Source organism: Netta rufina (genome assembly GCF_964035555.1).
Source record: "Netta rufina genome assembly, chromosome: Z".
Lineage (NCBI taxonomy): Eukaryota > Metazoa > Chordata > Aves > Anseriformes > Anatidae > Netta > Netta rufina.
This window is the reverse complement of record NC_140126.1, coordinates 63,491,460-63,518,184: the sequence shown is the minus strand read 5'-3', so window position 1 is coordinate 63,518,184 and position 26,725 is coordinate 63,491,460. Positions and strand designations below refer to the sequence as shown.

The 26,725-nt window shown below is 41.3% G+C and overlaps 1 protein-coding gene across 1 annotated transcript; it reads right to left on the bottom strand.

The window, feature by feature from the left end:
- Window positions 1-15,980: 15,980 nt before the first annotated feature.
- On the bottom strand, window positions 15,981-25,981 carry CDO1 (cysteine dioxygenase type 1). The gene is made up of 5 exons (XM_084304773.1): window positions 25,783-25,981; window positions 23,793-23,870; window positions 21,697-21,854; window positions 18,947-19,116; window positions 15,981-16,614 (listed from the first exon to the last, which is right to left on the bottom strand). Exons 1-5 carry the CDS (start codon window positions 25,959-25,961, stop codon window positions 16,585-16,587), a joined length of 615 nt encoding a protein of 204 aa, XP_084160899.1. The 5' UTR covers window positions 25,962-25,981; the 3' UTR covers window positions 15,981-16,584.
- Window positions 25,982-26,725: the final 744 nt, after the last annotated feature.

The following is a 26,725-nucleotide window of genomic DNA, read 5'->3' as shown; positions in this document are numbered from 1 at the left end:
AGTATTGCAACACTAAGGTGTTGGACTTTGCCTTTCAGACATGTGGAAACAACTTGGCATTTGCATGGGTTGATGTACTTGGAAGGGTTTCTATTTCAGAGACAGGTAGTGTGAATGTTCATACAGCAAATGAGACAGAATCAGCCCTAATATTCTACACTGTGAGAATATGCCAGGAATAAAGGTTCTTCATCTGCATCAGTATTTGTATTGTTTCTCTGCTAAGAGAAATATTTATGTAATTTAGTCACAGAATCACAGAATCACAGAATCATCTAGGTTGGAAGAGAGACCAAGATCATCGAATCCAACCTCTGACCTAACACTAACAGTCCCCACTAAACCATATCACTAAGTTCAACATCTAAACTTCTTTTAGAGACCTCAGGTATGGTGACTCCACCACTTCCCTGGGCAGCCCACTCCACCACTTCCCTGGGCAGCCCATTCCAATGCCTAACAACCCTCTCAGTAAAGAAGTTCTTCCTAATATCCAACCTAAAATGCCCCTGACACAACTTTATCCCATTCCCCCTTGTCCTGTCACCAGGCAAATGGGAGAATAGACCAACCCCCACCTTGCTACAACCTCTGTTAATGTACTTATAAAGAGCAATAAGGTCGCCCCAAGCCTCCTCTTCTCCAGGCTGAACAAACCAAACTCTCACATCCACTCCTCATAGGACTTATTCTCCAGACCCCTCACCAGCTTCGTTGCCCTTCTCTGGACTCACTCGAGCACCTCGATGTCCTTCTTGTAGCGAAGGGCCCAAAACTGAGCACAGTACTCGAGGTGCGGCCTCACCAGAGCCAAGTACAGGGGGATAATCACTTCCCTAGTCCTGCTGGTCACACTGCTTCTTATACAAGCCAGGATGCTGTTGGCCTTCTTGGCCACCTGAGCACACTGCTGGCTCATATTCAGCCAACTATCAAACTATCAAAGGTCCTTCTCTGCCAGGCAGCTTTCCAACTGTTCATCTCCCAGCCTGTAGCTCTGCTTGGGGTTATTGCGCCCCAGGTGCAGAACCCGGCACTTGGCCTTACTGAACTTCATACAGTTGACCTCAGCCCATCGGTGCAGCCTATCCAGATCCTGCTGCAGAGCTTTCCTACCGTTGAGCACATCGACACACGTACCTAACTTGGTGTCATCTGCAAACTTACTGAGGGTGCACTTGATCCCCTCATCCAGATCATCGATAAAGATATTAAAGAGGACTGGCCCCAGTATTGAGCCCTGGAGAACGACACTAGTGACTGGCCTCCAACTGACTCCATTCACCACGACTCTTTGGGCCCGGCTATCCAGCCAATTTTTAACCCAACAAAGCGTACGCCAGTCCAAGCCAAGAGCAGCCAGTTTCTTGAGGAGAATGCTGTGGGAGACGGTGTCAAAAGCCTTGCTGAAGTCAAGGTAGACCACATCCACAGCCTTTCCCTCATCCACCCAACGCGTCACTTTGTCATAGAAGGAGATCAGGTTCGTCAAGCAGGACCTGCCTTTCATAAACCCATGCTGACTGGGCCTGATCGCCTGCTTGCCCTGCAAGTGATGCGTGATGACTCTCAGGAGGATCTGCTCCATGAGCTTCCCTGGCACTGGGGTGAAACTGACAGGCCTATAGTTCCCCAGGTCTGCCCTCCTGTCCTTCTTGTAGACAGGCATCATGTTTGCTATCCACCAGTTAACTGGGACCTCCCCCGATAGCCAGGACTCCCGATAAATGATGCAAAGCAGCTTGGCCAGCTCCTTTGCCAGTTCTCTCAGTATCTTCAGGTGGTTCCCATCCGGCCCCATTGACTTGCGTACATCCATGTGCCATAGCAGGTTGCCAACCAAAATGTTTCAGAATATCCTGAAGTTTCAGACAAATGCAAAATAACTGAATTGGTAGAAATATCAAGATGAGACTTTTTAAAAAGAGAAAAACAGTAAAAAGAGAATAAAAATCCATTCATAAAAACACAATACTTAGCTAGAATTTTGACAAAAGTTTATCTGGGATTTTTTCCCCTGGGTGCCCAGTTCTTTTGGCACATTCCTCAGTGTGCAGAACATGAAAGGGACCTCACCTGCTGCCTTAAGAGCTTTCACCTCTTCACCTATTCCTCTATGACTTGACTCAGAACAGATTTCCATACACTTCACATTCTCTTAAACTTCAGAACACATTAAAGACCAAAGGACTGTGTCGGTCAGACAGAGGTGCCTTATATCAGCTCTTCACACTGTCTTCTCCCATGTCACTAGTGCCATCAGCCTCTCAACAGTCAAAATGTCTACGGACCTATCACAATTATACCATTGAGCTCTCATTTGAAACTGTAACTTAGTATTGTTCTATCAACCTTTTATTATGACCTTGAAGACCACATTTCTCCAATTATAGATTTCAGTCTTGAAAAGAATCAATGAATGTTTGCAAATGTCCTATGGACAAGATTTTGGGAACAAGATGACGGAGAAGAGAGGTTTGAGGAGAAGGAATAGATGTAAACAGCATCTTTGTCTTCCACTTTAGATTTTTTCTTACATAACTTAAAGCAGAATATCTTATAAATGAGAACTATCTGAAGTGCTTCCAGAAAAAAAAAAAAAAAAAAAAAAAAAAAAAAAAACAGGAAAACAATCCTACCAAAACAAAACTTTACCTGAAGCTATATAACCATTGCTTTGGTAGGGCCTGTGTACACAAAGTACTGAAGAATTAAAAAAAAACAACACAACAATCCAACCCAAAAATAAACAAACCAATCCCACAAAATTTCTTGAGAGTTTAGAAAGGAAAACCTTTCCCTCTCTGTAAAAGGAAACATTTTCCATCTCCAAATCCTTAAATTAATATTGACGTATGAGCCTTTATTTCAACTTCATATGCATCTAAGCATATGTTGTGTATATATATATACATACATATATATTTTTTATATCTAAATAATCAGATATGTAGGCATCAGCTTTTGTAGCATCCCCACTATTCTTTCAAATTCAATGTTCCCTCTCACGCAGGCTTTCAAAATTTATCCTATTCCAAAACTTGACTCCAAGGTTGCTGCAGTAAAGGGTTATTCTAACATCAGAAGCATACTGCTAAAATCAGTATGAGTCTTAAAAATTCATGGTGATCTGCACAACATGATGCCTTCAGAAATGCACACCTGTTTTGTCAGCCTAAGTAGTGGGCTTTGTCACAAGGGCTGAAGTATCTCTTAAATAGACCTATGTTGTGGTAATAATTCTGGCCAGGTGAGCAAGGCTGTCTCAGAGCTTTGTCTAAACCCTCATACTCTCTTTTGGCCAGTAACACTGATTCACCTTTTTCATGCTTCCATCTCATTTCTGTTTCTTGTTTCCCCAAAACTTGTCCTGCTTTTATCTCCAGACACTGGTGCAGGAAACTCCTTGCTGAGTCTTTGCACAGAGCCAGAATGATAAAATTATATCTCATTTTCAACTTTTTGTGCGCTCTATTGGAATGGCACTCAAGTGCTAAAAATATCCAGCCAGTTCTGTTGAGGCCTTTCGAATTTATGTTACTTTTGGGTGTTTCTTCTTCTCCTTGTGTAAGATGGTTGCTAAACATTTTTAACTCTTCCTGTATAAACATGACTAGTCACCGTTTAAACAGCCAAAACTCCATATTTTTCATGAGGTGCCTGGCTAAAAGGAATTTGCAATAAGAATTGGCGTAATACTTTTTCTTGTGAAACAGACAGGCAGGGTCATCTGGGTCATGCCAGTGCTTTGCTGTAAAGTATATCTTTGTGTCAACAGGGCAATGTGACCTGTCCTCAGTTTTGATGCAACAGTACAAGCAGGTTTGGAGAACTACAGTTGGCCAAGGTAGAAATTAGCTTTGTGAGTTTTGTTTGGTGTCAGATGACCAGGACAAACAGACAGCCTGCATTAGACAAGCAACACCTCTTTTAGGGAAAAAGCAAGCAAATAAATAAAAAAATAAGAAAAACAAACAAAGAGACCCTGGGCAAAATACAAGGAAAACAAACAAACAAACAAACAAACAAACAAAAATATTTGAAATGTGCAATGTTTTTGATATATGGACTACATCTACTGAATAAGAAGCAAAAACTAATGTGTGTTCTGAAAAAAGGCCAAATGCTGTGCCTTGACTACATATGCTTGGTTCTCACTGTAATCAACAAGGTCAGAATTCAGTCCTGATCAAAACTCAGATCAATATAGTCATGTGATTTCACTAATTCCACATGAGTGTAATAAAGGAGAATTTAAGCCATCAAATCTCTAATTCTTGCACTTAATTTTTAAGAAAAGTTACAGGGCTTCATGTAAAAGGCTGTTTCAGGAAATGAAAATCGGTGTAAACTGAATAAATGTCTCATGGGAAAACAAACAATAAAAGATCTATTTATCAGAGTGTAGCTTAATTAGAGTGCAGTTGTAATTCTAAAGGAATTAGACGTGCTAAGAAACCAGGCACTAAAGATACAGGAGAAGATACTGGTGGTTGGATTTAAGTCAAACATGTCACCTCAACTGTGCCATACAACAAAAGGTAAAACAAACAATCTTTACCTGGAAATGTGGATAAAAACTGGACATTTTTAGTTGAATCCAAGAGAAAAGTGAATAAGCAATACTCCAGTCCCTCTGCCACTGAAGAGAGGAGTATTTTCTCTTTTGAAACTGTTCTGCCTTTAGCTGACTTTGCATTGCATCTGTTGTTTCCATATCTCAGTGTGTTTTCACTTTATTGAACTCGTACAACGGCAGGTCCCAGGCAACAGAGAGCATGTGTTCATGCCTGGTCAGACACTTGAGGTATCCATATGATATATTTGGGGTAATTGTAGGCTATTTCAGTATAAAATAGTATTTATTTTTTGCACATAGCTGCATTCTTTTTCTGCTGTGACCGTTGTGGCATTGGACTGCAAGAGAACCTCACAGTTTCCATCCCACCTTCTGTCCCTTAGGAGAATGGCTATGTGGAGGACAAGGTCCTTCGTATAGCTTGAGTTAAACCCCAAGACTGCCTGCTCACAGCAAAACAGGGTATGAATTACAGGGCTCTTCTAATTCCATTCCCAGAGAAGCCATGCACAACACCTGCTCAAGCTCTGGTCATGCTTCTGTGCATCATATGAAGGCAGCAAGGGAGGAATTTGTGTTTAAAGCAGGAATTTATATTTAAATTTATTCATTGAATATATAATCCATATCTCTTTGCTTATAATCAGGCATATATATATATATACACACAGATACTGTTGTTCACACGTAGCAATGTCATTAGCTGGCACATCTCTCAATGTAATTGCTTTTGTGAGAAAACCATTCTATTAAAATATCTTCCTTACCTATTTGTTCAATTTACATTCTTAAAGCAGTCAAAATTACCCCTCAGAAAATCAAAATTTGCTTTTCAGTGAATAGTAAGTTTAGCTGAGATTATAGGTGTCAAGTTAGCACCCTAGAAAGGAGAAAATCAACACAGTCAAGGAAAGGCTGAAATGTTAAATGACTCTGAAGTGTTTGGATCTTATGGAACAATTTTCAAGTTTCTGTCTTTCCAAGTGAAACTGGAGAATTTCTTTTATAATGTGGCATAATGTGTACTCTATTTTAAACTGTATTAAGATTTAAAATGTTTTACTACTAAAGGAGAAACTCTAAGACATTAAACAAGCCAGGTTTTGAGTCAAAACCAGATGTAATAAAACCATCTTCCAGCTACTTCTGTGCAACATGCCAGCAGGGCCTTTCTTGCTGGCTGCCAGAGTTTATGTTACATTTAACCTTGAGCTGTTCTGGTTCTTTGGGTCATGATTCCACTCCTGCCTTTCTTCATGGCCACACTGTTGTGATGATGCACCAACAATGTGTTGCAGCAATGAAGGTATCTACCAGGACTCCCCAGAATATATCTGGAAATTTTGTTTACAGAGACAACAGGTCTGCCTCTGGAATTGTTCTCTCTTCTTCCTTCCCTTATCCATAGAAAACTTTTGAGACTTCACTCTTAAGTAGCAGAAGGACTCTCAAGAAAATGTTTTGCAGATTATGATGGCTCTTCATTCTGTGGTACAATTTATTTGTCATTTCAATAGCTTCCTCCTTCAATGTCCCAATGGTAACTGCACCATCCTATCTATTTGACTTAATGAAGGAAGAATTGAAGCTAGAAAATATCAGGTTCCTAAGGAAGTAGATACTTCTCACACACAGCGATGTAAACTTTGATTATGACCACCATTTACAGGAAGTTAGAAAGAAAAGACAGAATCCTGTCAATGTGGTAAATTTCTTTAGCAGGCTCAAGCCCTGAAATAAGATATAGTTAGATGATGTTTGAAAATAATGCTGTAGAAGAGTGGAAGAAAAATCTATACCTCTCCCATACCAGATGTGTTGTTCTGACTATTCATTTAGACAACTCCCTTGGCTTTATCAGAGCTTCTTCACACAATCAAATTCCCCTCTCACAGCTTCAGCCCATGATGCACAGAAAATAAGATGAAGTGGGAGGGAAGAATCTAAGAAAAAAGACGGGAATAAAAATGAGAGAAAATGATACACAAAGAGGAAAAAAAAAAAAAGAAAGAGAAAAAAAAAAGACTTTGAGCTAATGCTACATTCCCACAGACCCAAACTAGTGAAAAGTTTGGTATAAATTACATCAAGACCATGCTTTAAAAAAAATGTCTGGCTTATTTGCACTGCTTTTTCTTCAGTGAGATATTGCTTTACAATGTCCAGCAACAAATGTCTCTTAACTTAATCCATATTGGAGTACCTAAAATACAACTGCAGAACAAGGAACATTTCTCAATGAGTAATAAGGCTACTTACCAGAATAAGGTAAAAAGTGAAGAGGAAAAAAAAAAAAAAAAAAAAAAAGATCTAATTGCAACTGTAGTGGAAAAAATGTCTGTGTGGAAAAAGGTAACTTCCTCAGCTGAAAGCCAACCATGAAAGAGGTTTGAAAGAGTGGAAAACAGAAAACAAATTCCTGTGAGTTGAATTGACATTGTGCTCAGCAAAGGAAAGTAGTTTCAAAGTAAAGAAAACAAGGAGTTTGGAGCCAGAATATGACTAAACAACATCACAGTCTTAGACCCCGGCTAGCCCAGGCACTTCTGATCCTAGGCAACTCTTAGAAGAACAATCTGTTCCCTGTTCAACTCAGCAAAGTTCAAGGGAATTTGTGAATGACATCTGGCTCTACTGAAGGGGACCTAACAGGTGTGAAGAACATTATTGCCTTGCTGCAGCCCTTTCCAACCCCCAAAAGAGCAAACACTTGCTGTTAACATCATTAAGGTAGAGAGGCATCAACACCACTGAATCCAGTTCTGCTCCCATGGGAGGCAATGGAAAAACTCAAATTTATTACAAAAGCACTTGTCTGAAGAGTATTTCTGAACATCACCACAGTCTTGTTTTGCAATTCTCCTGTCAATCAGGTTTTACAGTTTTATTATTATTATTATTACTACTTATTATTATTATTACTACTATTATTATTGTTTTGCTGATATTACCATTCTGTAAAAGAATTCAACTCTATCAGGAACCTTCCTGTAAAACAGTAGATTACCATCTCAACCATAATTTTTTTCTGAGATGAAATCATGCCTGTTCATTGTCTCCACGTAGGAAAAGGTCATGTGTGCCTGAACCCTTCTCCATTTTTCCTAATTCTCCTAGCAGGTTTAATAATGCTTGCTGAAAGAAGTAGTGTCTTGGTTTGTACAAGTTTCTTTTTTACTAACTTATGAGTTAGGCATTGTTTTTACTAACTTATGAGTTGTAAAAATGAGTTACAAGGCCCACCCTGTAGCAAAGACCCCTCTTTGTGATTTTTATTACGTGGTTGTATTCTTTGTGCCTCACATTTCCATGTGAAGATCATCTGAAAAGGTGATGCCAGAGGAGGAGCACAGGGAAACTACAGACAATTCTGGAAGAGACAGTCAACCTGAGAAGTTTAAGGCAGTTGGCCTGTGAAGCCATGTGCCAAGGCACAGGTAGCTAGTAAGGAATCTGCCCAGGAGATGTGCCAACAGATCTACAACATCCCAAAAGCATTTAAAAAGCCCAGTGTGGACCTCAAAACAGTGGCCTAGTGAGTGTTCTGCGTTATCTCTCTATCAGTGCTCCACTACTGAAAAAGGACAACTCTTGATACACACAGGATTCATTCAAATGAGATGGATTTAGGAGATACCGTCTCCTTTAATCCATGATGTCCCCACCCTTGTAGACAAGGCTGTGTACTTTGGCCCTTAACAGGAACTTCATGTCCTTACTAAACAAAAATAAATCTCTTCTCAGCACTCTTGATGTTTGGTATAAACTATTTGCATCACAATAACACAGGTAGCAGTAATATTGAGAAATCAGCACAGTTTTAACTGTTAAGCCATTGCACTTTCACCAATCAATAACTCGACATATTTTTAAAGGTAACATTTTTCTCTGAGTCCTACAATGAATCTTACATAGGAAGAACTTATGGGATCCTAGACAGCAATTACTGTCAGTTGGTTGAAAAATATTAAAAAAAAAATCCTTTTAGAGCTCTTTTGTCTAAGAGGCTCTGATCTTAAACCTTGTGATTACTGCCAGTGGGACAGTTTTGTCCAAGATCATCACCTCTTTTTCCATGTTGCATGGTTCTTCATGTATGGCTGTTTAAATTCTGCTTAGTTGAATATGTAAGCACATCCATGATCTGAGAGCATGAGGTAGTATATAGATATATCCACATGTTAACTTAATGTACCGCTCCTCATTAGAGACATGAGAAAGAGCAAGCTGAAGCAGCTTCAAGGCCATTATATTTCCTAAGAACAAGGTTAGAACATCTGCAACAGCTAGTAGTTCCAAGCTGTCATACAGAGAGCAGACCTGGTACAACACCAAATTGTTTTCTTCTTTCCCATCCTAAATCCGAGTGATGCAGCTGATGGTTGTTTCTCTATTTATTGATATGACTTGACCACCACCTTCCCTTCCCACTCCGCACCAAGAACAGCTGAGAGAATGCATAGCTGCTCATGAACTCAGGTGATTTACCACTCCACATCTAACATAAATTTGGCACCAGTTTCAGTTTGTCTTAATGTGCCAGGCTGCAGACTGCAGTGATTCAAAAGCGGCTTCAGCTGACCCTGCAGTGAGGCTCTGGTCTTTGAAAAACAGATGTGCAGATGGATAGCTGGAGGCAGTCAAGGCTTAGTCTGTCCATTTTAGATCACTGGTGAGTCACGGTCCTGAGTGTTCCTCACTGAATTGCACAAATGTTTTCACAGAGCTAAGTCTGGGGAGCTGGCAGCCCATGTCTTTTAAGTCTCTCCATAACATGGTATAACTGGCTCTGAGCAGTGGTTGCAAGCCCAAGCTCATGGTGCTTTGAGCATGTGGTCATTTACAATCACTTCATTTTTTTTATTTTTTTTTTCAAGTGATAGTAAGATAACTTTTTCAGCTATTCAAACAGAGACAATTAACCATTTCAAAGAAATAGTTTTCAACTGAGGTGAGCATTGAATGTAGTAACTGAGGTGAGCATTTAACACTGCAGTGACTCTTTAACTCACTCATTTACTTCGGATGACCTCAAAAGCTGCCCTGCAGGTGAGAAGATGGAGACTCTAGAGGCATTCTGCATGTCAATATTTGGGTCTTGTTTTGCCTGGAGCCAACTGTTTTCCAAAACACCACCTTTGGTTTAGTATGAGTCTATGGAAAGATTTTTCCATTTGTTTTGAATCATTTTAAGCTCTGTGGAAAAGACCTGCACAAGTGTTTGGGACTTTCTGATGATGAAAGATGCTTTTATTGAATATTATGATTGTGACTTCAGAGTCAACAGCTAACACAAAGTATTAGTGTTATTTCCTTTGGGAATGAGCTTTCCCTGTGAAAGAGCATTTGATATTTCCAGACCTTAGGTCAACCTTTTAGTCTTACAATAGAAGTGCAAGGCAACTTAGTTATAGACACTTTGTAAGAATATTTACTCTCCTTATATTTTAGTTCACCATGGAAGATGATAGTATTTCAGATAGCAATAGAAATACAGACTAGCTAAATGGATTGGAAACTAGTAAGGGGTATGCTACACTTATGCACAGCTGTCTGCCCCAAATGACAGAAAGTCACCAACTTCATTGTGCCTCAGTTTGATTTCTGTTGAAGGACTTAACATTACTCCCCTACCACAGTGTTGATATGGTAAGAACAAATAGTTTTAAGAGCTGAAATGCTGCAGCAGATTAGGCTACATAAGTAGTTTAAGCATAACTCAAATTGTTTCATATATCAGTCTAATTCATAAATACCTGGCATGGTATCTACCCATGGAAGGATGGCATTAGCAATACCATGTTGTGTGTGAGATGGCAGCAATAATTTACTTTCATGTACCTCATGTACTTCATTAAGGACGTCGAGTACTTTTCCTGCTTGGTTTAAGAATGTTTACAATTACAGTATTGCACAGCTCTGCAAAATGCCCTAATGGCCATGTTAACAGCGATACAAAGTTTGGGAAGTCTCCAGATAACTCAAGCTCATTTTTCAACTGCTTTGTGCCAACAGAGCAGGGGCCAGAATCCAGACCATAAACTTTAACACAAGGGTTTTATTTTTCTAAGATATCAGAACCCCAAAGTAGGTACTACAAATGAAAGTACCTCCTTAATCTGAGTTCATGCTGTAATGAAGCAATGAGGTGAAGTGCAAAAACAGAGAGGTGTGCTGTTTGCTTTAACCGATGCAATGAGGCAGGGAAAGGTTTTTCCTCTTACACATGCCTTTTGTCCAGAGACTCTAGCTCTGATTGCTCCTGGCCAACTTGAGGCACTGGGTGCTAAGGTTTTCCTTCAGCTGTGAGTGCCTTTTCCACTCGTAAGTAACCATGCTTAGTGGGGGCCACAGTCTGAAGTCTCAGGTAATAAATTTAACTGGAAATAACCACTCACTCCCAGCAAGGGCTTAAAATAAGAACTATTGTCTCAGCTGATTTGAAGTGTTGTAAGTCAGCCGATGACAGCATTGCCATTCCAACTGTCACTGAATAAAGATCTAGCCTGAAGAGCTGATAAAAGCCTTCCTCCAGCCTCTATGTTTAAACAAGGCTGTTTTGCACATTTCCCCTAAAGCAAGCTTTTCCAAATGCTGTTTTATTCTCTAAGCATGTGTTCAGTGAGTGTTCTTGCACCAGCAACCCCAAGCCCCTTCAGAGCCTTTGTCACCATGGAGAAGCAGACGTGTGCCACGGGGTCCCAGTGCATTCCAGCAGGTTTTTCAGTATTTCAGGGTGAAGGTCAAGCCATGGCTATTGTAACCATATGTCACCAGACCTCAGATGAACTTGGTCTTTGCAGTAGCAACAGACCCGCAGCATTTACTGAGCAGTTCTCTAATCTCCAGAGTTATTCCTGCTCCTCAGGGTTGACTGTCCTCATGCTTAGGACACCGTGTCAGGGCCATCCTCCAAGGGAGTCATGGACAGGAGGTCCCTGCACTTCGTTCCAAGTGCTCACGCTGCTGTTTTGCAACCCACTTAAGGGCAAAGCCATGGACCTGCCTGCAGGCAGGCGCAGGGGAAGAGACGCTCTTCAGCGCACTAATTTGATCAGAGAGATGATGACAAACACATGATGAGTCCCAGGGGCATCTTTGTCCACTAGGGAGAGAGGAGGAGGTTTGTTTCTCCTGGCTTCTGCTCTCAGAGCTTCCCGAGACAAGTGACATACAGAGAAAATCAAACACTTTGCATTCACAAGGTGATATAATAAGCAAAGGGGGCACGGGGAGATGTGTACTGGGGTCTGAATCTAAATACTGAATACTAAGCAGGAGCAGAGAACAGGCTGTTGTCTTCCAGAACATATTTTTTCCTTTCTATTCAGGGAGTATGTTTTATTCGTGGTTGCTTTGTGTTTCATGGGGCGCTCAGGGACACTGGCAAAATCAGAGCAGCATGTGCAACACAGTCCTCGTATGGTATTTTCTGATTGTTATGAACTTAGGAAGCTTCATCCCCTAAGAAACACATTAGCTCACATTTTAGCCACTGTGTTTCTAAACATATGTCATTGCCTTTTGCTGCAGGTCAGCCAGTTAGATAAGTAAAGCTGGAAGAGTACAGGGCCCCTGAAGAAAAGAAAATTAAAACCAAGAGGAGGAGAGAGGGGCATGAAAACTCATCTAAAGTGTAAGACAGTGACCACCACAAACATTTTTAATTTCGTGGTTCAGAAAAGTGTTTTTGTTTGTTTGTTTGTTTGTTTGTTTGTTTTGTTTTGTTTTGTTTTGTTTTTAAGTGTAAATAAAGTAAATTTTGACATCAATGTCTTCCTCTGACCTCACAATGGGTCAGGATGGAAGAACACCTCAAATGTCAAGAAATTACGCTTTCAGAGAAAAAGTAGTCATTTGTCTGTACCAAAGTTTTGCAGTGAATTGGAGAGTAAAAGCATAGAGGAAACAGCTCTGGAAGAGAAATAAATTGTTTTGTTATTTGTTAAAGACAAACAAACAAACAGAAATTTTCTGTATTTGCATACAAGAATGAGCACTTCATTTAGAAGGTTTTGCCTGTCTCTATTTTGAGGATTGTCCAACCCTGAAGAAATAAGCTGTAGTTCTAAGTACCAAAAGGAGTCAAATATTTGGGATCTAATTATTGAATAAAACTTCACAAAGGGGGCAGAAGTAGCCTTGAAGGGCTGCACAATTCACTGATGGTGGCTTTGCTCCCATTACTGGTCAGAGGGGCTGGAGCTACTGCCTGTGCCTGGAATGTAAGACTCTCTAACGTTTTAAGGATGGCAAAGGCTTTTGTGAGGTATGTTGGCAGGAGTAGAATATATATAATGATTGGAAAGTACTGAGCTTCAAATCTACTATTTGCAAAGAGTCACTGTAGGCACACCACCTCTTTTAACCTTGGGAGGGCTATATTCTTGCAACATAGCTTTCTCTTTAGTGTGACAGGAGTGTGAATAATAACTATAAAGATTAGCTAGTGAATAGCACATCTTGTATCTTTGTGGCTTAGGAAAAACTTTGTAATGGAAGCAGAGCTACATGCAGCATAGATTTTGATTCCTCTGTGTTCTTCTCTGTGTTGACTAAAGGAAGAAGAGGAATAAAGTCAAGACACTTAGACAAGTGTCATCTAGGCTTAAACAAAAAAATTGCACTAATTTGTTTAAGATTTTGTAGTGAGTTAGAATGAAAGCAACTCTAGTCTCAATTGTCTCATGAACTGAGAAACCGTGTTTACAGGGCAAGGGACCCTCTCCTGCAACAATTCCTGTTAGAGGCTTCCAGGCTCCCACACCTCAGCACAGGAAGAGAAAAAGCTGCTCGCTTGCTGGTTACACGTAGGTGGAAACCCCCACATCATACTTGATGAGCTTGTGTGGACCTCATCAGCCACAGCCACACAGACCAGGGCGTCATTTCCATTCCCAGAGGAGTCCCTGTTGCCAGCCTTTTCCTGCATAAGCAGGCATTCTTAGCTACAGAGCCTCCCCAGGTACAACATGTCTTTGATAAACCACTCCTCTTCTTGCAACATTTCTAATAATGACTCTCCAAAACAACAACAATGATGACAAAACCACCAAACCCTTGGAATTGGCTAAATTCATGTAAATACCACTCTCCATTGCTGGCATTACTTGACCTCCCTACATCTTTCTGTTGAAGCTCCTTCACTGGGTTCTTAGTTAGCTCACCAAACCACACTCAGACTGACTTCCTCCTGCTTTTGCCAGCCTAAATGATTTAGTAGTATTAATAGTTTAGAGCAGTGTTTCTCACCACTTAGCAATCTTAGCAGTAACCCAGGTAAATGTTGAACTAGCTCTCTTTAATTCAGTAACCCTACTCTATAGCTTGTACCCAGCTGAAAGCATATGAAACATGTCTGTTCGTTGCCCAGTGAAAGCTAATTGTCAGTCCACAGCATGTTGCTACCTCATCAGTTAGCCAGTTAGTGCTGGTCTGAATCTCAAGTATTTTCATATGCTAGAAGGTTTAACACATTGGCTGTTCATCCATAATAATGTGCAAATACTATCTTGCCATTGCTGGTTTCTATGTTTTAAGCCCGTATAGGTTATGTGAACACATTTGTGCAAGAGAAAATGTGACTCTCTTCATTATATTGCATGACATTTATTGATTCAGTATGGCTCTCAGTAGCTGTTAGTTTGTTCGTTCAGAGCACAAGATACGTAGTGCTTAGGGTTTAGCAAAAAGGCAGCTGTGGTGTATGTTCTATAGACTCTGAAACAAATTCATGATTTCTCTTGAGGTTTCTTGCATTAATGCCCCTTATGTTGGGTATGCAACCCCCTTGTTTCTGATATGGCAGGCATAAGTACCTGGCTATTACCATATTTTGAAACACTGGAATTCCTGTAGTGTTTTGTGCAATGTCCAATTTACCATGGGTAAACACTGTTTGAGCCAATTTGCGTAGAGGGTTTTCATCTATTCTGCTTACATTTCCTCTGGCTAACTTTCTAGGTATGGGTGTGGCTAGCTGGAGTACTGTATGAGTTTCTATATTGTTTATCTCAGTACAGCTAGCTGCTGCCCTCACTGTTTCTTTGCTTCCTGGCTGTCTCTCTGAACTTCCCATTTCCTTTGGCTTGAGTGACCTGTGCTCTGTGAGCTGTTGAGTTTGCCCTTTAATTTTACCTAGTAAGCAAAATTGTGGTGCTCCAAACCCAACTGGACAGAGCCACAGCTACCTGCTCTAGATAACCCTGCATTAGCAGGGTTGCTGGTTGACACAGCCTCCACTGGTGCCTGCCAGCATCACTTGTTTCTGATGCTGTGACATCCTCACAGCAATCTGAGTGGTGTCAAATTAAAAAGCTAAAGCCCAACACCTGGCTTGACAAGATTTTCCAGGAACTGATTCATAGTGAATGAGAAAGAAACATGCTAAATTTTAAGGCATGCCAGACCCCAGAAAAAAATCACAGTAGATTATTTATGCTCATGGTGTCAGTGCTCTTAAAGTTGCTTCCAGTTTGGGGCCACATGTCCCCTTGACCCCCACTTTGGCATAGCCTCCAGGTCCACCTCAGGCAGAAAATCCCTGCTTACTACTGATGATTCCCCCTGTTCTTTTGCCTTTAGGTCCAGTTTGTCTTTCATTTCTCTTCATCTGTTCCTTAGATACCCTTTCTCTTCCCTGACAAAGCACCTATAGCTTTCCCATGGGCTTTCAGAATACCTGCAGCTCAAAGTTAGTTTCATTTAAACACAGTGACACTGCTTAAACATTGTTTGGAAATCTGAAGGAGCCTTTCTGAAAACAGGAAAACAGGGTCTCATCAAGCAAATATTGTATTTGCTGGGCTGGTCAAGATGGAGGGAAATATGAGACTCATCTAAAAGGGGTAATGTTAGAACTTATATTGCTTATTGAGCAATAAGCAGTTACCTCAGAGACTAACAGACTTTCTACAGATTCTTTGTCTTACGTACTTACGTACTAGTTGTGTTAAGTGAACAGGACAGCCTCAGTGAGGGTGATTTCACTTATTTTCATGCATTTAATTAGAATTAACTCTTTTTTTCAAGGTGGTGCTTTCCTTTAACTAAAACTTGAGGATATTACAAAGCATCAGTGAACTCAATGGCAAATCTCCCATTAACTTTATTGGGATCAGGATTCTTTGAATATTTGAAATATTTCTGACTTTCTAAAGCCTTTTCTGAAAGCTTATTGCTTGGAAAATACTTTGATGTTCAGGAGCAATGTGAATATTAGTAAAGTGTGATGAATATCTTAGTTACCAAGAAAAAAAGGCTGAAAACTTTGAAATTTATGCACAAATCCAGTTTTATTTCAGTTACCTGAAAGGACTTCAGTAGCTATACAGAACACTTTGGAAACTGGACATTAGATGCATTGTTTGATTAGTTTTATTAAAATCCCAAATTTCTGCCCAATCAGTTTTGAAAATCATTGTATATGAAGCATTTCACTGCTCTCATTTAAAACAAGATCTGACAAATGAAATTGTAAAAAAAAAAAAAAAAGGTAAAAAATGCACAAAACTAACAAAATGGCCTAGAGCATTAAAACCTAGAAGACAATAATAAAAATCTGCTGTTAGTTGTATCTAGTGTGCTACCCATAGGTACAAATGACTGGAAGCTTTGAAGTTTATGTGTTTATTAAGTACACTGAGAGCATACATACATGTAGGCCTATTAAGTAGTGTCAGATATTTAAAAACCTTATTTCTGATATTCTCAGTGTGGTTTCAGAAGCAAAATTAAAAGGAGGCTAGAATCAGAAAACAAACTACTTAATTCTGACTTGGCAATAGCCTAAGGAAAGGCATCTAACCTCTGAAGTAGTTGACAGCACTAGTTAGCCTAGTGCCCATGATCACCATTCACTCAGGGAACGGGGTTTGCTGGAAGCTGCCCTAGTGTAGGTCTATGTACAAGGTATAGAAAGAGATGGCTGCCGGCCTGAGCCATGCAAGTCTTCTGTCCCCAGTTCAACATTCAGCAGGTCTTGTGCAAACATGTGCTGGTGCTTCTCAGTTGTTCTCCTGTGGCACTGCCGTTGCCTGAAAGGGAAGAGGAAAGGTTGCTTCTTTAAGAAAAGAGGCAGAGACCGTGCTTCATGTGTTCTGCATGGGATTTATAGTCAGGGTAGCTCAGCACCTTACAAGACTTGCTGTATTTCTTTTCAGTACAGCTTGCAAGACATTCCCCATGTTTTACAGAGGGTACCATGCATCTGGCAAAATCAACCTCCCCATCCATTGGCTCTGATCATGACCATGAGACAGCTGAGGAGAACATCCTCCTACTGGCTGCCTTTTCTCCCCAAGGTCACATTGGTCTGACTGAAACTGGAACTCCAGCCTGAAAGGCAGACTTCAGCAAGGAACCTCCTTCCCCAGCAAAATCTCTGGTAGCAAGAACTTCTGATGTGCTATGGCACCCATAGCAAAACCAGCCTTTCCTCAGTGAGCTTTTGCATCAGTATACTTATGGTTTGTACCTGGACTGTGCAGTCACTTCCACGGACAAGGCCTTGGTAACATATCTACTTATTATTTTAGCTATTAGGCCTATCTAATTTTTTTAAGTCTTTACTGCAGAACTAGTTAATTAAGACTTCAGTGTGGTCAGAAGCCACCAGGGATTTACCTGAGTGTTTTTCTTGCAGAAAAACGTAAGGCAAATGGGAAGCTATGAATGTTTGGTTAGGCAGATATTCTCACTAGTAAAAGATATGCACATGTGCTTCACATTACTCTCTGTGCATTTTTAACTTATAGCTCTCTGCCTTTGTATGTACTTTTGAGATCTAGTAAGCAGAAGAAAGCCTGAGTTTCCAGCGAGCTTTCCAGAAACCCTCACCCAGACCAGAAGGTTTTTGTAGTCTGAAGTCATTTCAGACAGCTGGATGGCCCCGGCCAGCCACCACTTTTTCACTGGAATTCCATTTACAGGAATTCATGAAAGAGACCCAGTGATTAAGATTTACCTCTATCCTGTAAGCCAGATCCAATTTCCCAAAAAAGGTACCAATGTTGCCAGTTGGTTACAGATCAAGAGTGTAAAAACTGTCCAAGTCAAAATATCTAGTTTCACTTGTTATCTTACATTTTTCATATTCAATAAGCACTTAAAATGAAAAGGAAGCAAGCAAATACTGCATTCTCATGTGAAGTTTGCTAAACAGTTTTCCACATTCATTTTCCTTTAAAATCTGAAGGATAAATTCAAGTTTACTTTCTCAAAGAGCTTTCAAACTTGGGAAGGTTAAAGTTGGTGTTTCAGCTGTTTGGTAAAGTAACCATTTAATGTGACAAGCTTCAAAGAAATAATTACATTGTCCTGTCAATTATATAAAACTTTAACAGGATTTTACTAAAGGCTCACTCCATGAAACTCCTGTGTACTGAATTTCTGGCTTCAGTGAAAGGTGAAAGTGTTCTGTACCTAAGAAAAAACAGTCTTTGAAACTCTGGATGGCTGACCAGCAAGAATTTATCTTTTCACCCCTCATTAATAGTTTAGTTTTCCAATGCATGGAAGAGTGCCAAAAAGAGCCCTATTATGCTCTCCCAGATATCCTAGCTTGGTACCTACCCCAAAGCTGATTTTAAGATTTTTGTTCTACCTAAGTAGAATCTTGTGTTGTTTCTCAAGAATGCAGACAACAGACAACCAGCCTACTCTCTTTAAAAGCCTATCTTTCCATTTCAAAGGTTCAATTTTAAGGAATCACATTAAATTTATTAAAAATTCTTCCGTTCACAGTAAGTTATGAGATTTAAAAAAAAAAACAGACTTGAAACTTGATGCTTTTTGGCAGAACAGTCTAGGCAGGAAATGTTACACATGACTTAAATTGGCTAAAACAATCTGTCTGCTTCACTGTTTTCCATTGACTAGGTTGTATTTACCATCATCTGCTGTCTGAAGACACTCAACTAACAGCCAAATTCTCATTTCTCAGCACAGAACTGATCTGCTGATCAAGGAGATGAAGGCTATTCCAACCCTCACAAAACCTGACTGAGTCCACAGGCAAGGAAAAAGAGGGTGGTGAGCAGAGCAGCCAAATCCAGTGTCATGATACACGGTAAGTTTTCAGCCTCAGTTTTCCCATTTATAAAACACATGGTTGCGTTACTGTCCTTTCTCATGAAGCAGAGTACTGCATACCAGGGAAGTGCTAACAGACAAATTGAGTACTATTTGGAAATAGGCTTCATGCTGATGTCATACCTGGATGCCCCAGGAACTCCTGCCTGTTGCAGGCAGCATCCCCAGAGCCACTGCTCTGATAAACGAAGGCAGGAGTGCAGCCCCTCAGCCCCATCCCCACATGTGGCAGAGTTCAGTCAAGGGCTGAAGGGTTGTTTGCCATCTCCTACTTACACAGAGAGTTCGTTCTCCAAACTGGCTGTAGAAGGTCATCTTGACTTTGTGCTTGTGTCCAGTCCTCTGGTCAAAGGTGTTGCAGCTGTCAAAGGGTGGGCTGTACAAATGCAGGCTGACGGCAGACTCTGTGTGGCTTATGTTCTCCACACGGTGCAGGCCAATGGAGTCTACACAAGAGAGGGCATGAAACAAGAAGTTGCATTAACAGGAAGATTTAATGAGATCTCAGATACCTGGAAAAAATGCCATCCAAACTTAAATTCATGAGCCAGCCAGTTAGGCATACCTGCATTTTTATGGGCACTGCATAACTCAGTACAGGGAATTTGGATGCTGGTGCCCATCACAGGTTCCTAAATACTTCAGATTACTTTACTGCCTTCTGCACCTCCTAGAACACTGGATTATCTGCTACAGGTTAAAGGCCAAAAGAAACCCAGAGAAGCCTAAGGAAGACCATACTATCACTTATTTTCAAGCTATCATTTCCAAAGAAGCTTGAGGTTATTTACTTTCCTAGGAGATACCATTGTTCTAGGTATTCTAGAAGCAGGGAAGTTAGATTTTCTAAAAAATATAGCAAGAAATTTTACAGGGCAGAAGTTTTTGTATTATTAATCATTTTAACAACAATTATTTAACAATTTAATATTGTTAAATTAAGTACAGTAACAAGGGTATCAGGCATAGTAACAGACAGCTACTTGTATTTAGGGCATGGACTCAAGGGGAAAAATGTAGTTGTCTTCTGTTGCTGGCATCTGTTTAGTAATTAATCCTTCCAGTTTATTAGTTTAGAGAAGAATAGGCTTCTCATTTGTCTGATCTTTTGACTAAGGTGACAAATTACTAGTGACTGGCATACTTCCAACCTTAGCTGACTAGCAGGCATAACTGAATTTGTAATAAAATACAGCACTGTCTATTGTGTGGCTACTAATGAAGTAATGGTGTTTGCTGGGACACTGGAGTAGAAACCAATGTGTTAGGTGAAAATGTAAGGTATGAAGAACCATATCCATGCAACAAACCATTTCCGTTCTACACTAGAATTTTTGAGTTACTTAGAAGAGACCTTGAATTTAAATTTATGACCCTGCTGTAAAAACAGCTCAGCCTTTGTACTTGCACTAATATGTTATATAATACCTAGACTCATATTGTGCAATGTAGTCATGATACTCTGAGAATCATAAGTGCACTCTTAACTCTGATACATTTCAAGTGTAAGCCCCAAGTGCCGTTAATATAGTTTATCTAAATAGAGGATGTGGTAGAAGGAAGTCCTAATTCTATGCTCATGCAATGGGAGACCCAAATAAACCCAGCTGAGTGGGCTTTAACCTTAAAAGTAAAGTACAACAGTAACCAAGAAGCACACAACAGAAACATGAAGGTCACTGTTGAAGTAGTTAAAGCAATTAACATACCATCAGTATTTTTCTTCTACTGGTTTTACCTTTTTTTCTTTTTTTTTTTTTTTTAAACTCACCTATCAGTTAGGAAACATGGCAGAGATCCAAACTGCCTCAGAGAATTAGATAGTAAATTTGTTTTAAGTAACTGAGAAAGTTTGGATAAGATGAACATAGGCTATAATTGCTTGCATGGGAAAGAACCACACAGTGAGGGAAACTTAAATGATTGTAAGAACCCGTGGCCCAGGTGTGGGAGTACCACGTCCTTCAGCAGACATGACAAGCTCCTTTTTGCATTTCCTGTCCTATGGTTTTTTGTTTTTTTTTTTTTTTTCAGTTAACATAGTATATCTTCAACAAAGGTCTGCAGACTGCTACTCAGGCTTCCTCCACACCATCACCCTGGCTTAATCCATTATCCGACATGAAGCTCCCTTGGGGAGTTCCAGGGCTCAGTCCTGCAACATGTGTGCTCCAGTTTTTGAATCATCATCTTAAAGGCAGATGGTCCCTTTCTCCAGCATTTTGCCATTGTTCTGTGGTACTCATTACTCTTCAACATGATATATAATATCTTGCATAGGGTCAGAATGTTATGCCCAGCTGGCAACTTACAGATGGCCTCCAGAAGAGCACAACATGGTGATAGCTAAGAATATACGTAATGGGACAGCTCCAGGTACCTAGGCAACCTTACTGGTAGAGACTTAGCTGTCTCTCAGCATCTGTGGGAAGAGGCATTTGCTTTGTAGATTGAAATGCTCAAGCTTATCCATTTTTGCTGACACTGCACTTCAGCACCGTACTCTTCTGTTGATTTGGACAAAACTAACACTGAGCATCAGGGCCTTTGCTTGTTCTGTTTATTCCATAGACAGCTTTTGTATTTTTTTCCCCTAGGATTTCCACAACTGTCCAAAAGGATTATTTATCTGAGAAGAAGAAAAAAAAGCAGCAATTAAACTATTTGATTCCCTTATTTCTCACTAAATACTATTTAAGCTGTAAGTTTACTAGCAATTTCAAGTAGTTATTTGCAGCACAGTGCTGAAGGCTGTTTGGTGTAAAGGAGCTATCTGGAATGTTTAAGTATTGAGCAATTGTTGCAATGTCTCATGAGAGAGTTAATGGACTTGTTTTTTGTTTTACTGAGCATAAATGTGGGGTTTGTGCAGAAGCAAAAGAGCCCAGTTCTTTAACCACCATGCAAAACACCATTAGCAAGATACTGTTAGAGATAGGAGACTATTTGGAGAGCATACAAACACTTTTCTTCGGAGTAAGACTCAGGGATGGGTAGATGTGAAACAAACTATTAGAAGAGCTTACCATTAATATAGGCACATTGATTTTCCCTCAAAACTCGCTCTGATTTCTTAGTCATTTCACCATTTCCTTTTTTCTCAGGCCATTCAAACAGCGTCTCCTTTAGATTTCCTTGGAGGATCTTCATAAAGCAGTGTGAATCAGTGTGATCATGGATGCTGCTATATATGTGAAAAGAATAACCTAACTCACTATGATATGCATATCTAATTTAAGTACAGCAAACAGAACAGATGGCATAGCATACAGTATCTGGATGTAGCCCTAAAATGATATGCTATTGCACATGGATCATGCATAAGAGTCTTAGGAAACAAAACAAAACAAAACAAAAAACAGAGTGACTATGATAGGCCTACTTTAAAATGCTACATTGGAAATATATCCGGGTAAACTTACATACAGCAGAACTTTGGGAAAAGTCAGATTTTGGTCAACTTTGGACCTTACCAAAGAAAGCCTGGAGGAGGACAGAAAAAAAGCTTCAGAACACTAATTCTTGTGGGCCAAGAAACAAAATGTTGCTCTCTGAAGTGACCACAGGCAGAGGCCAGTATAATGTTGCAAATATATCTAGTATTTCCAGAGCCACCATATTCCCCTCCAAAACAGAGGAAAAAACAATTACTTCCAATTAATTTATATGGACTCTTTACTGGTGGAATACACAGGCATTTGCTGAATATAGAAAATGCTGTACCTCTGACTCTAAGTACAACCATCGATAAATACAATTTCACTGCAGTGGCAGTGAATAAACAGCAGGATCTATCATGATCTGTATGTTTCTTTCATCTGTCTCCTTGCTCAGAGGTATGCTTTAATTGCTATGTTTAGAGACATATTCAGTAGATACACAGTTGGGTTTTGGCTTTATTTTTATTTAAAATAGAAGACTAACTGTTAGAGCAGTCAATAGGATTAAGACAAAGGGAGAGCTGTCTACTCATTGGGTTTGTGGAGGAAAGGGGAATTTGGCCCTCCCTTTGGTACAGTGCTAACAAGTTTCAATCAAAAACTTGGTACTTGTACATTACTGTTTTCAATAAACAAATGTCAAAGTTTCCCTGTAAAACGAGATGCCAAGAGAGCAGAGCTTGCTTCAGGCATAGAACAATTCACAAATGCCACGTTGTCATGGTCCTTCTACAAGCCATGAGAACAATCTGATCCTACCCATGTAGGAAGCAAAAAACCAGCTTGTGGTCTCAATCTAGCTCTAGCAAATACTCATCCAACTCAAACATAGTTTGACATAAATTACAGTCTTTGTGGGAATAGCCCAGAAGGAATAGAGGTGGTGGGCTGGGTTCCTACATCTCTCTGGGTATAACTCCATGGCATTCCCTAGAGAACACCATAAATGCTCAGAATGTATTCTCAATTAAAACAAATAATAAAAACATCCCAGCAGCTCCTTAGGGTTTCTATTTATATCCAAGGACAATCAGAAAACCTGCAAGTTTTGTTATTCCATACTGTGCTTTAGCCAACATCTTGCAAAAGACACTCCAAGATCCTGCCCTCACGTTTGTAGGACTACACAGTCCAGGGTACGGTGTCCAGGGTATGGTCTGCATGCACAACTCTGGAGGCACACCAGCAGCATGGTCTGCTTTGAGAGAGGTGGGATGCCTGAACCTAGAACTACAGTTCTAACCCCAACCTAGTTTTTTTGTCATATCACAGAGGTTGGATTTCAACATGAGAGAATGAGGACTGTTTAAACTGAACCAGGTCCTGCTTCCACAACAAAGTGAGGAACTCTGAGAACCAGCAGGGTCTGACCAACCTGCCCTGCCCAGAGGACCCACAGTGTCTCTGGGATTAAAAATTTCCTCCAACAGAAGGAGCACACGATTTGGCCAGAGCATTTTTAAATGCTCTAAAAATGACTGTGAGAGACAACATTGCCAAAAAAAATAAACTAAGTATTCAGGTCTTCTGTACCAAAGGAACACTTAGGAGTTCTGTACTGCTTAGTTACCAGACATTTTCTAATAGCTCAGGTAGAGCTGATTGTTTTTCCTCTTACATGACAGTGGAAGATACGGTAGCTTTATATCTGTTTGCTAAAACCATAATCTTTGGATACGAACCTGCCATGCCCTTCACCCCAGCACAAGATCATCAAGTTGAACTTTCCATTTCCATTGTCCACAAGATTTCTTGTATACCTGAAATACAAAGTGTTTGCTTTTTACTGTACTGATATGCCTATAAAATACAAAACTATATAAACATTGTTGTGAAGGAAGGTTGTGACTATAATATAAACATCTTTTTTTTTTTTTTTTCTTTTTCCCTTTCTCTTGAAAGCCAAGTTTTCCTTGGAAAAAAAGTGAAATTGGACTTTTAAGCTGTTGTTGTGAAAGTACTTTTTCTGGGAAGAAAAAAAACTGGACATAGTTAATATTTGACAGTCGTATTGCAATTGAATTACATAAATGATCAGAGTTTGGGAACTGCGAGTCCAAGCTTAGAGTGGTAGACAGGATCAAATCAAAATAGTTATTGAATGAAGTCACTCCAGCAGCTGGCTTATAATTAGAAACAGAGGACTGCAATGAAAAAAAAAAAAAAAAAAAAAAAAAAAAGGAAAGAGAAGGAAAGAGAAGAGAAGAGAAGAGAAGAGAAGAGAAGAGAAGAGAAGAGAAGAGAAGAGAAGAGAAGAGAAGAGAAGAGAAGAGAAGAGAAGAGAAGAGAAGAGAAGAGAAGAGAAGAGAAGAGAAGAGAAGAGAAGAGAAATACATAGTTACATTCTTCTACAGCTCTTTTTGGATATTCTTGGCTTTCTTTGTGTTACACAGCACTCATTTGTACTAGGTCAAAAAAGAAAAGATGTCAGGCTTTCCATACATGGTACTCCTTTCCCTAAAAGTTCTACATCTTGTACTGTAGCCTTTTGGTGTGGATAAAATACCTGTGGTGAAATTTCTGCCAGCATCTGCTTCTAAACAAAGTGTATCAGCATATTTTCTTAAAAACATTAAGCCTTCTAGAGGCTTTTCCGGCTTTGCTTCTGTGGCTTGAAAACATTTTGTGTTAATAGCCACCTCTTAGGTTTGGTTCCTTGTGCCCCCTGAAAGCCTCTCCTGAGCTGTCGCTTGCCTCTTGTTGAGAAGCTCCCTGGAGAAGGGCCTGGGATTTTGCTCTAAGCATTCCTCTCCATACAGGGGCTCTAATCACAATGAACCACAGAGCCATTTTGGTTGGAAAAGACCTCTAAGATCAACCTTCAACCTAGCACTGCCTACCGAACTGGGGCTTGGGCTTCTGGCTGCTATGGTGCAAATAACCCACCGGGACCTCCTGCTTTTGCTTTAGCTTCAGTCACGATTATCAGGGCTTACTTTGCCAAGCAAATCAAATATCTAAGCTCATGCAGGACACCTCGTTCTTGTCTCAAAGATGCAAGCACAGGCACATAGAAAGTGCACTGATGCCAACTGATATTTATTTATTTATTTATTTTAAATTAGGTTCTTCATAAGGCTGTAATCGATAGGATGCTTGCAGCAAAGTAGGTTTGTACCCATATGCTGCCTCTTACTGCATCCACAGTCTGTCTGCAGACGTATTTCTTGCATGCTGTCAGAACATAAGCAGTCAATGCTGGCACTTGACCCAACTTCTCAAACGCTGCTATTTCAGCTCAGCCGGCCAACTCCAAGGCTGCCGTGCACACTTCCCATGTTACCACACACATTTTTCCACCCCCTCTCTACTTCGCTTCCCACTCCCTGCCACAATTTCGCCATCGGATCCCACCGGAGACAGACCCGGCCAGAGGCGGCCAGGAGAGTCGCAGCAGCAGGATGATGCTCGTAGGATAGCGGGGTCAGGAGAGGCTCGCCCGTCCCGGAGGATCCTGCCGGACACCTCGCCTTCACACCGGGGCTGGGGGCGCAGCGGGAGCGCCCCGGAGCCTCCGGGGAAGCACCGCCAAGCCCCCGCTCGGGCTGCCCCGGCCCCGGCTGCGCTCGGGGCCGCCTCCCCCTGAGCGCCACAGCCTCGGGGGTCCCGGGGCAGCCCCCCTCGGCTGCCCCGTGCCCGTGCCCGTTCCCGGGCGGCGGAGCGGCTCCGTACCGGTACTGGTCGAACTTGGCGTACTGCAGCCACTCCTCGGGGTTGCTCTCGTAGGACTCCATCAGCGCCTGCACCTCCTCCACGCTGACTTTGTCCTCGGCGAAAAGCCGGTGCAGGATGCGCACCAGCTCCTCCAGGCTCCGCGCCTTCCACATCTCCGTCTGCACCGGCTGCTCCATCGCCGGCTGCTGCTGCTGCCACCCCCACCACACCCCCGGCCGGCCCCCGCCGCTCGCCTTTATGCGCCGGGAGGCACGGCGGGAGCCACCACCGCCCCGCCGGGCGGGCGGGACCGCGGCCGGCCGTGCCCAGCCCTTGGCCGGGGACAGCGACCGGCAGGACGGCCGCTGGGGTGTGGTGCCGGGCAGCAGGCGGCGGGGGAGGCTGCCGGGGGGCGGCCTGGTCCTGTATATCCGGGGGGACAGACAGCCCCCGCAGCCCAGCACCCGCTGCGAGGAGAGTGTGGTCTTCAGGCTGGGTCTGGATGTTGTTGGGGTCTCTCGTCCTCACGAGTCTGGGCCACTGAATTCACCGTATGCTGTAGAACTGACTGTAAAACAGCATTTTTTTTTCCACTCAAAATGCACCCCAAAGCCACCGTTCTTTTTGCTCCCTTCTCCCTCCCCCCAAAAAAAAGGCTTCAGCTGCTCAGGCCTGCTTGATGGTTGTGAGGTGGTAAGCAGGCAGATCAGCACTGTGAAACCTGCAGTAGCTTTCAAGGTGCTCACAGTACTTGCACACATCCTTAGAATCACAGAGTCATAGAGTAATTAAGGTTGGAAAAGACTTCCATGATCATCTGGTCCAACCATCCCCCAAACACCACTATCACACTCTAAACCATGTCCCTAAGCACCACATCCAACCTCTCCTTAAACACCCCCAGGGAAGTTACTCCACCACCTCCTAAGGCAACCCATTCCAATGCCTGACTTAGAGGAAC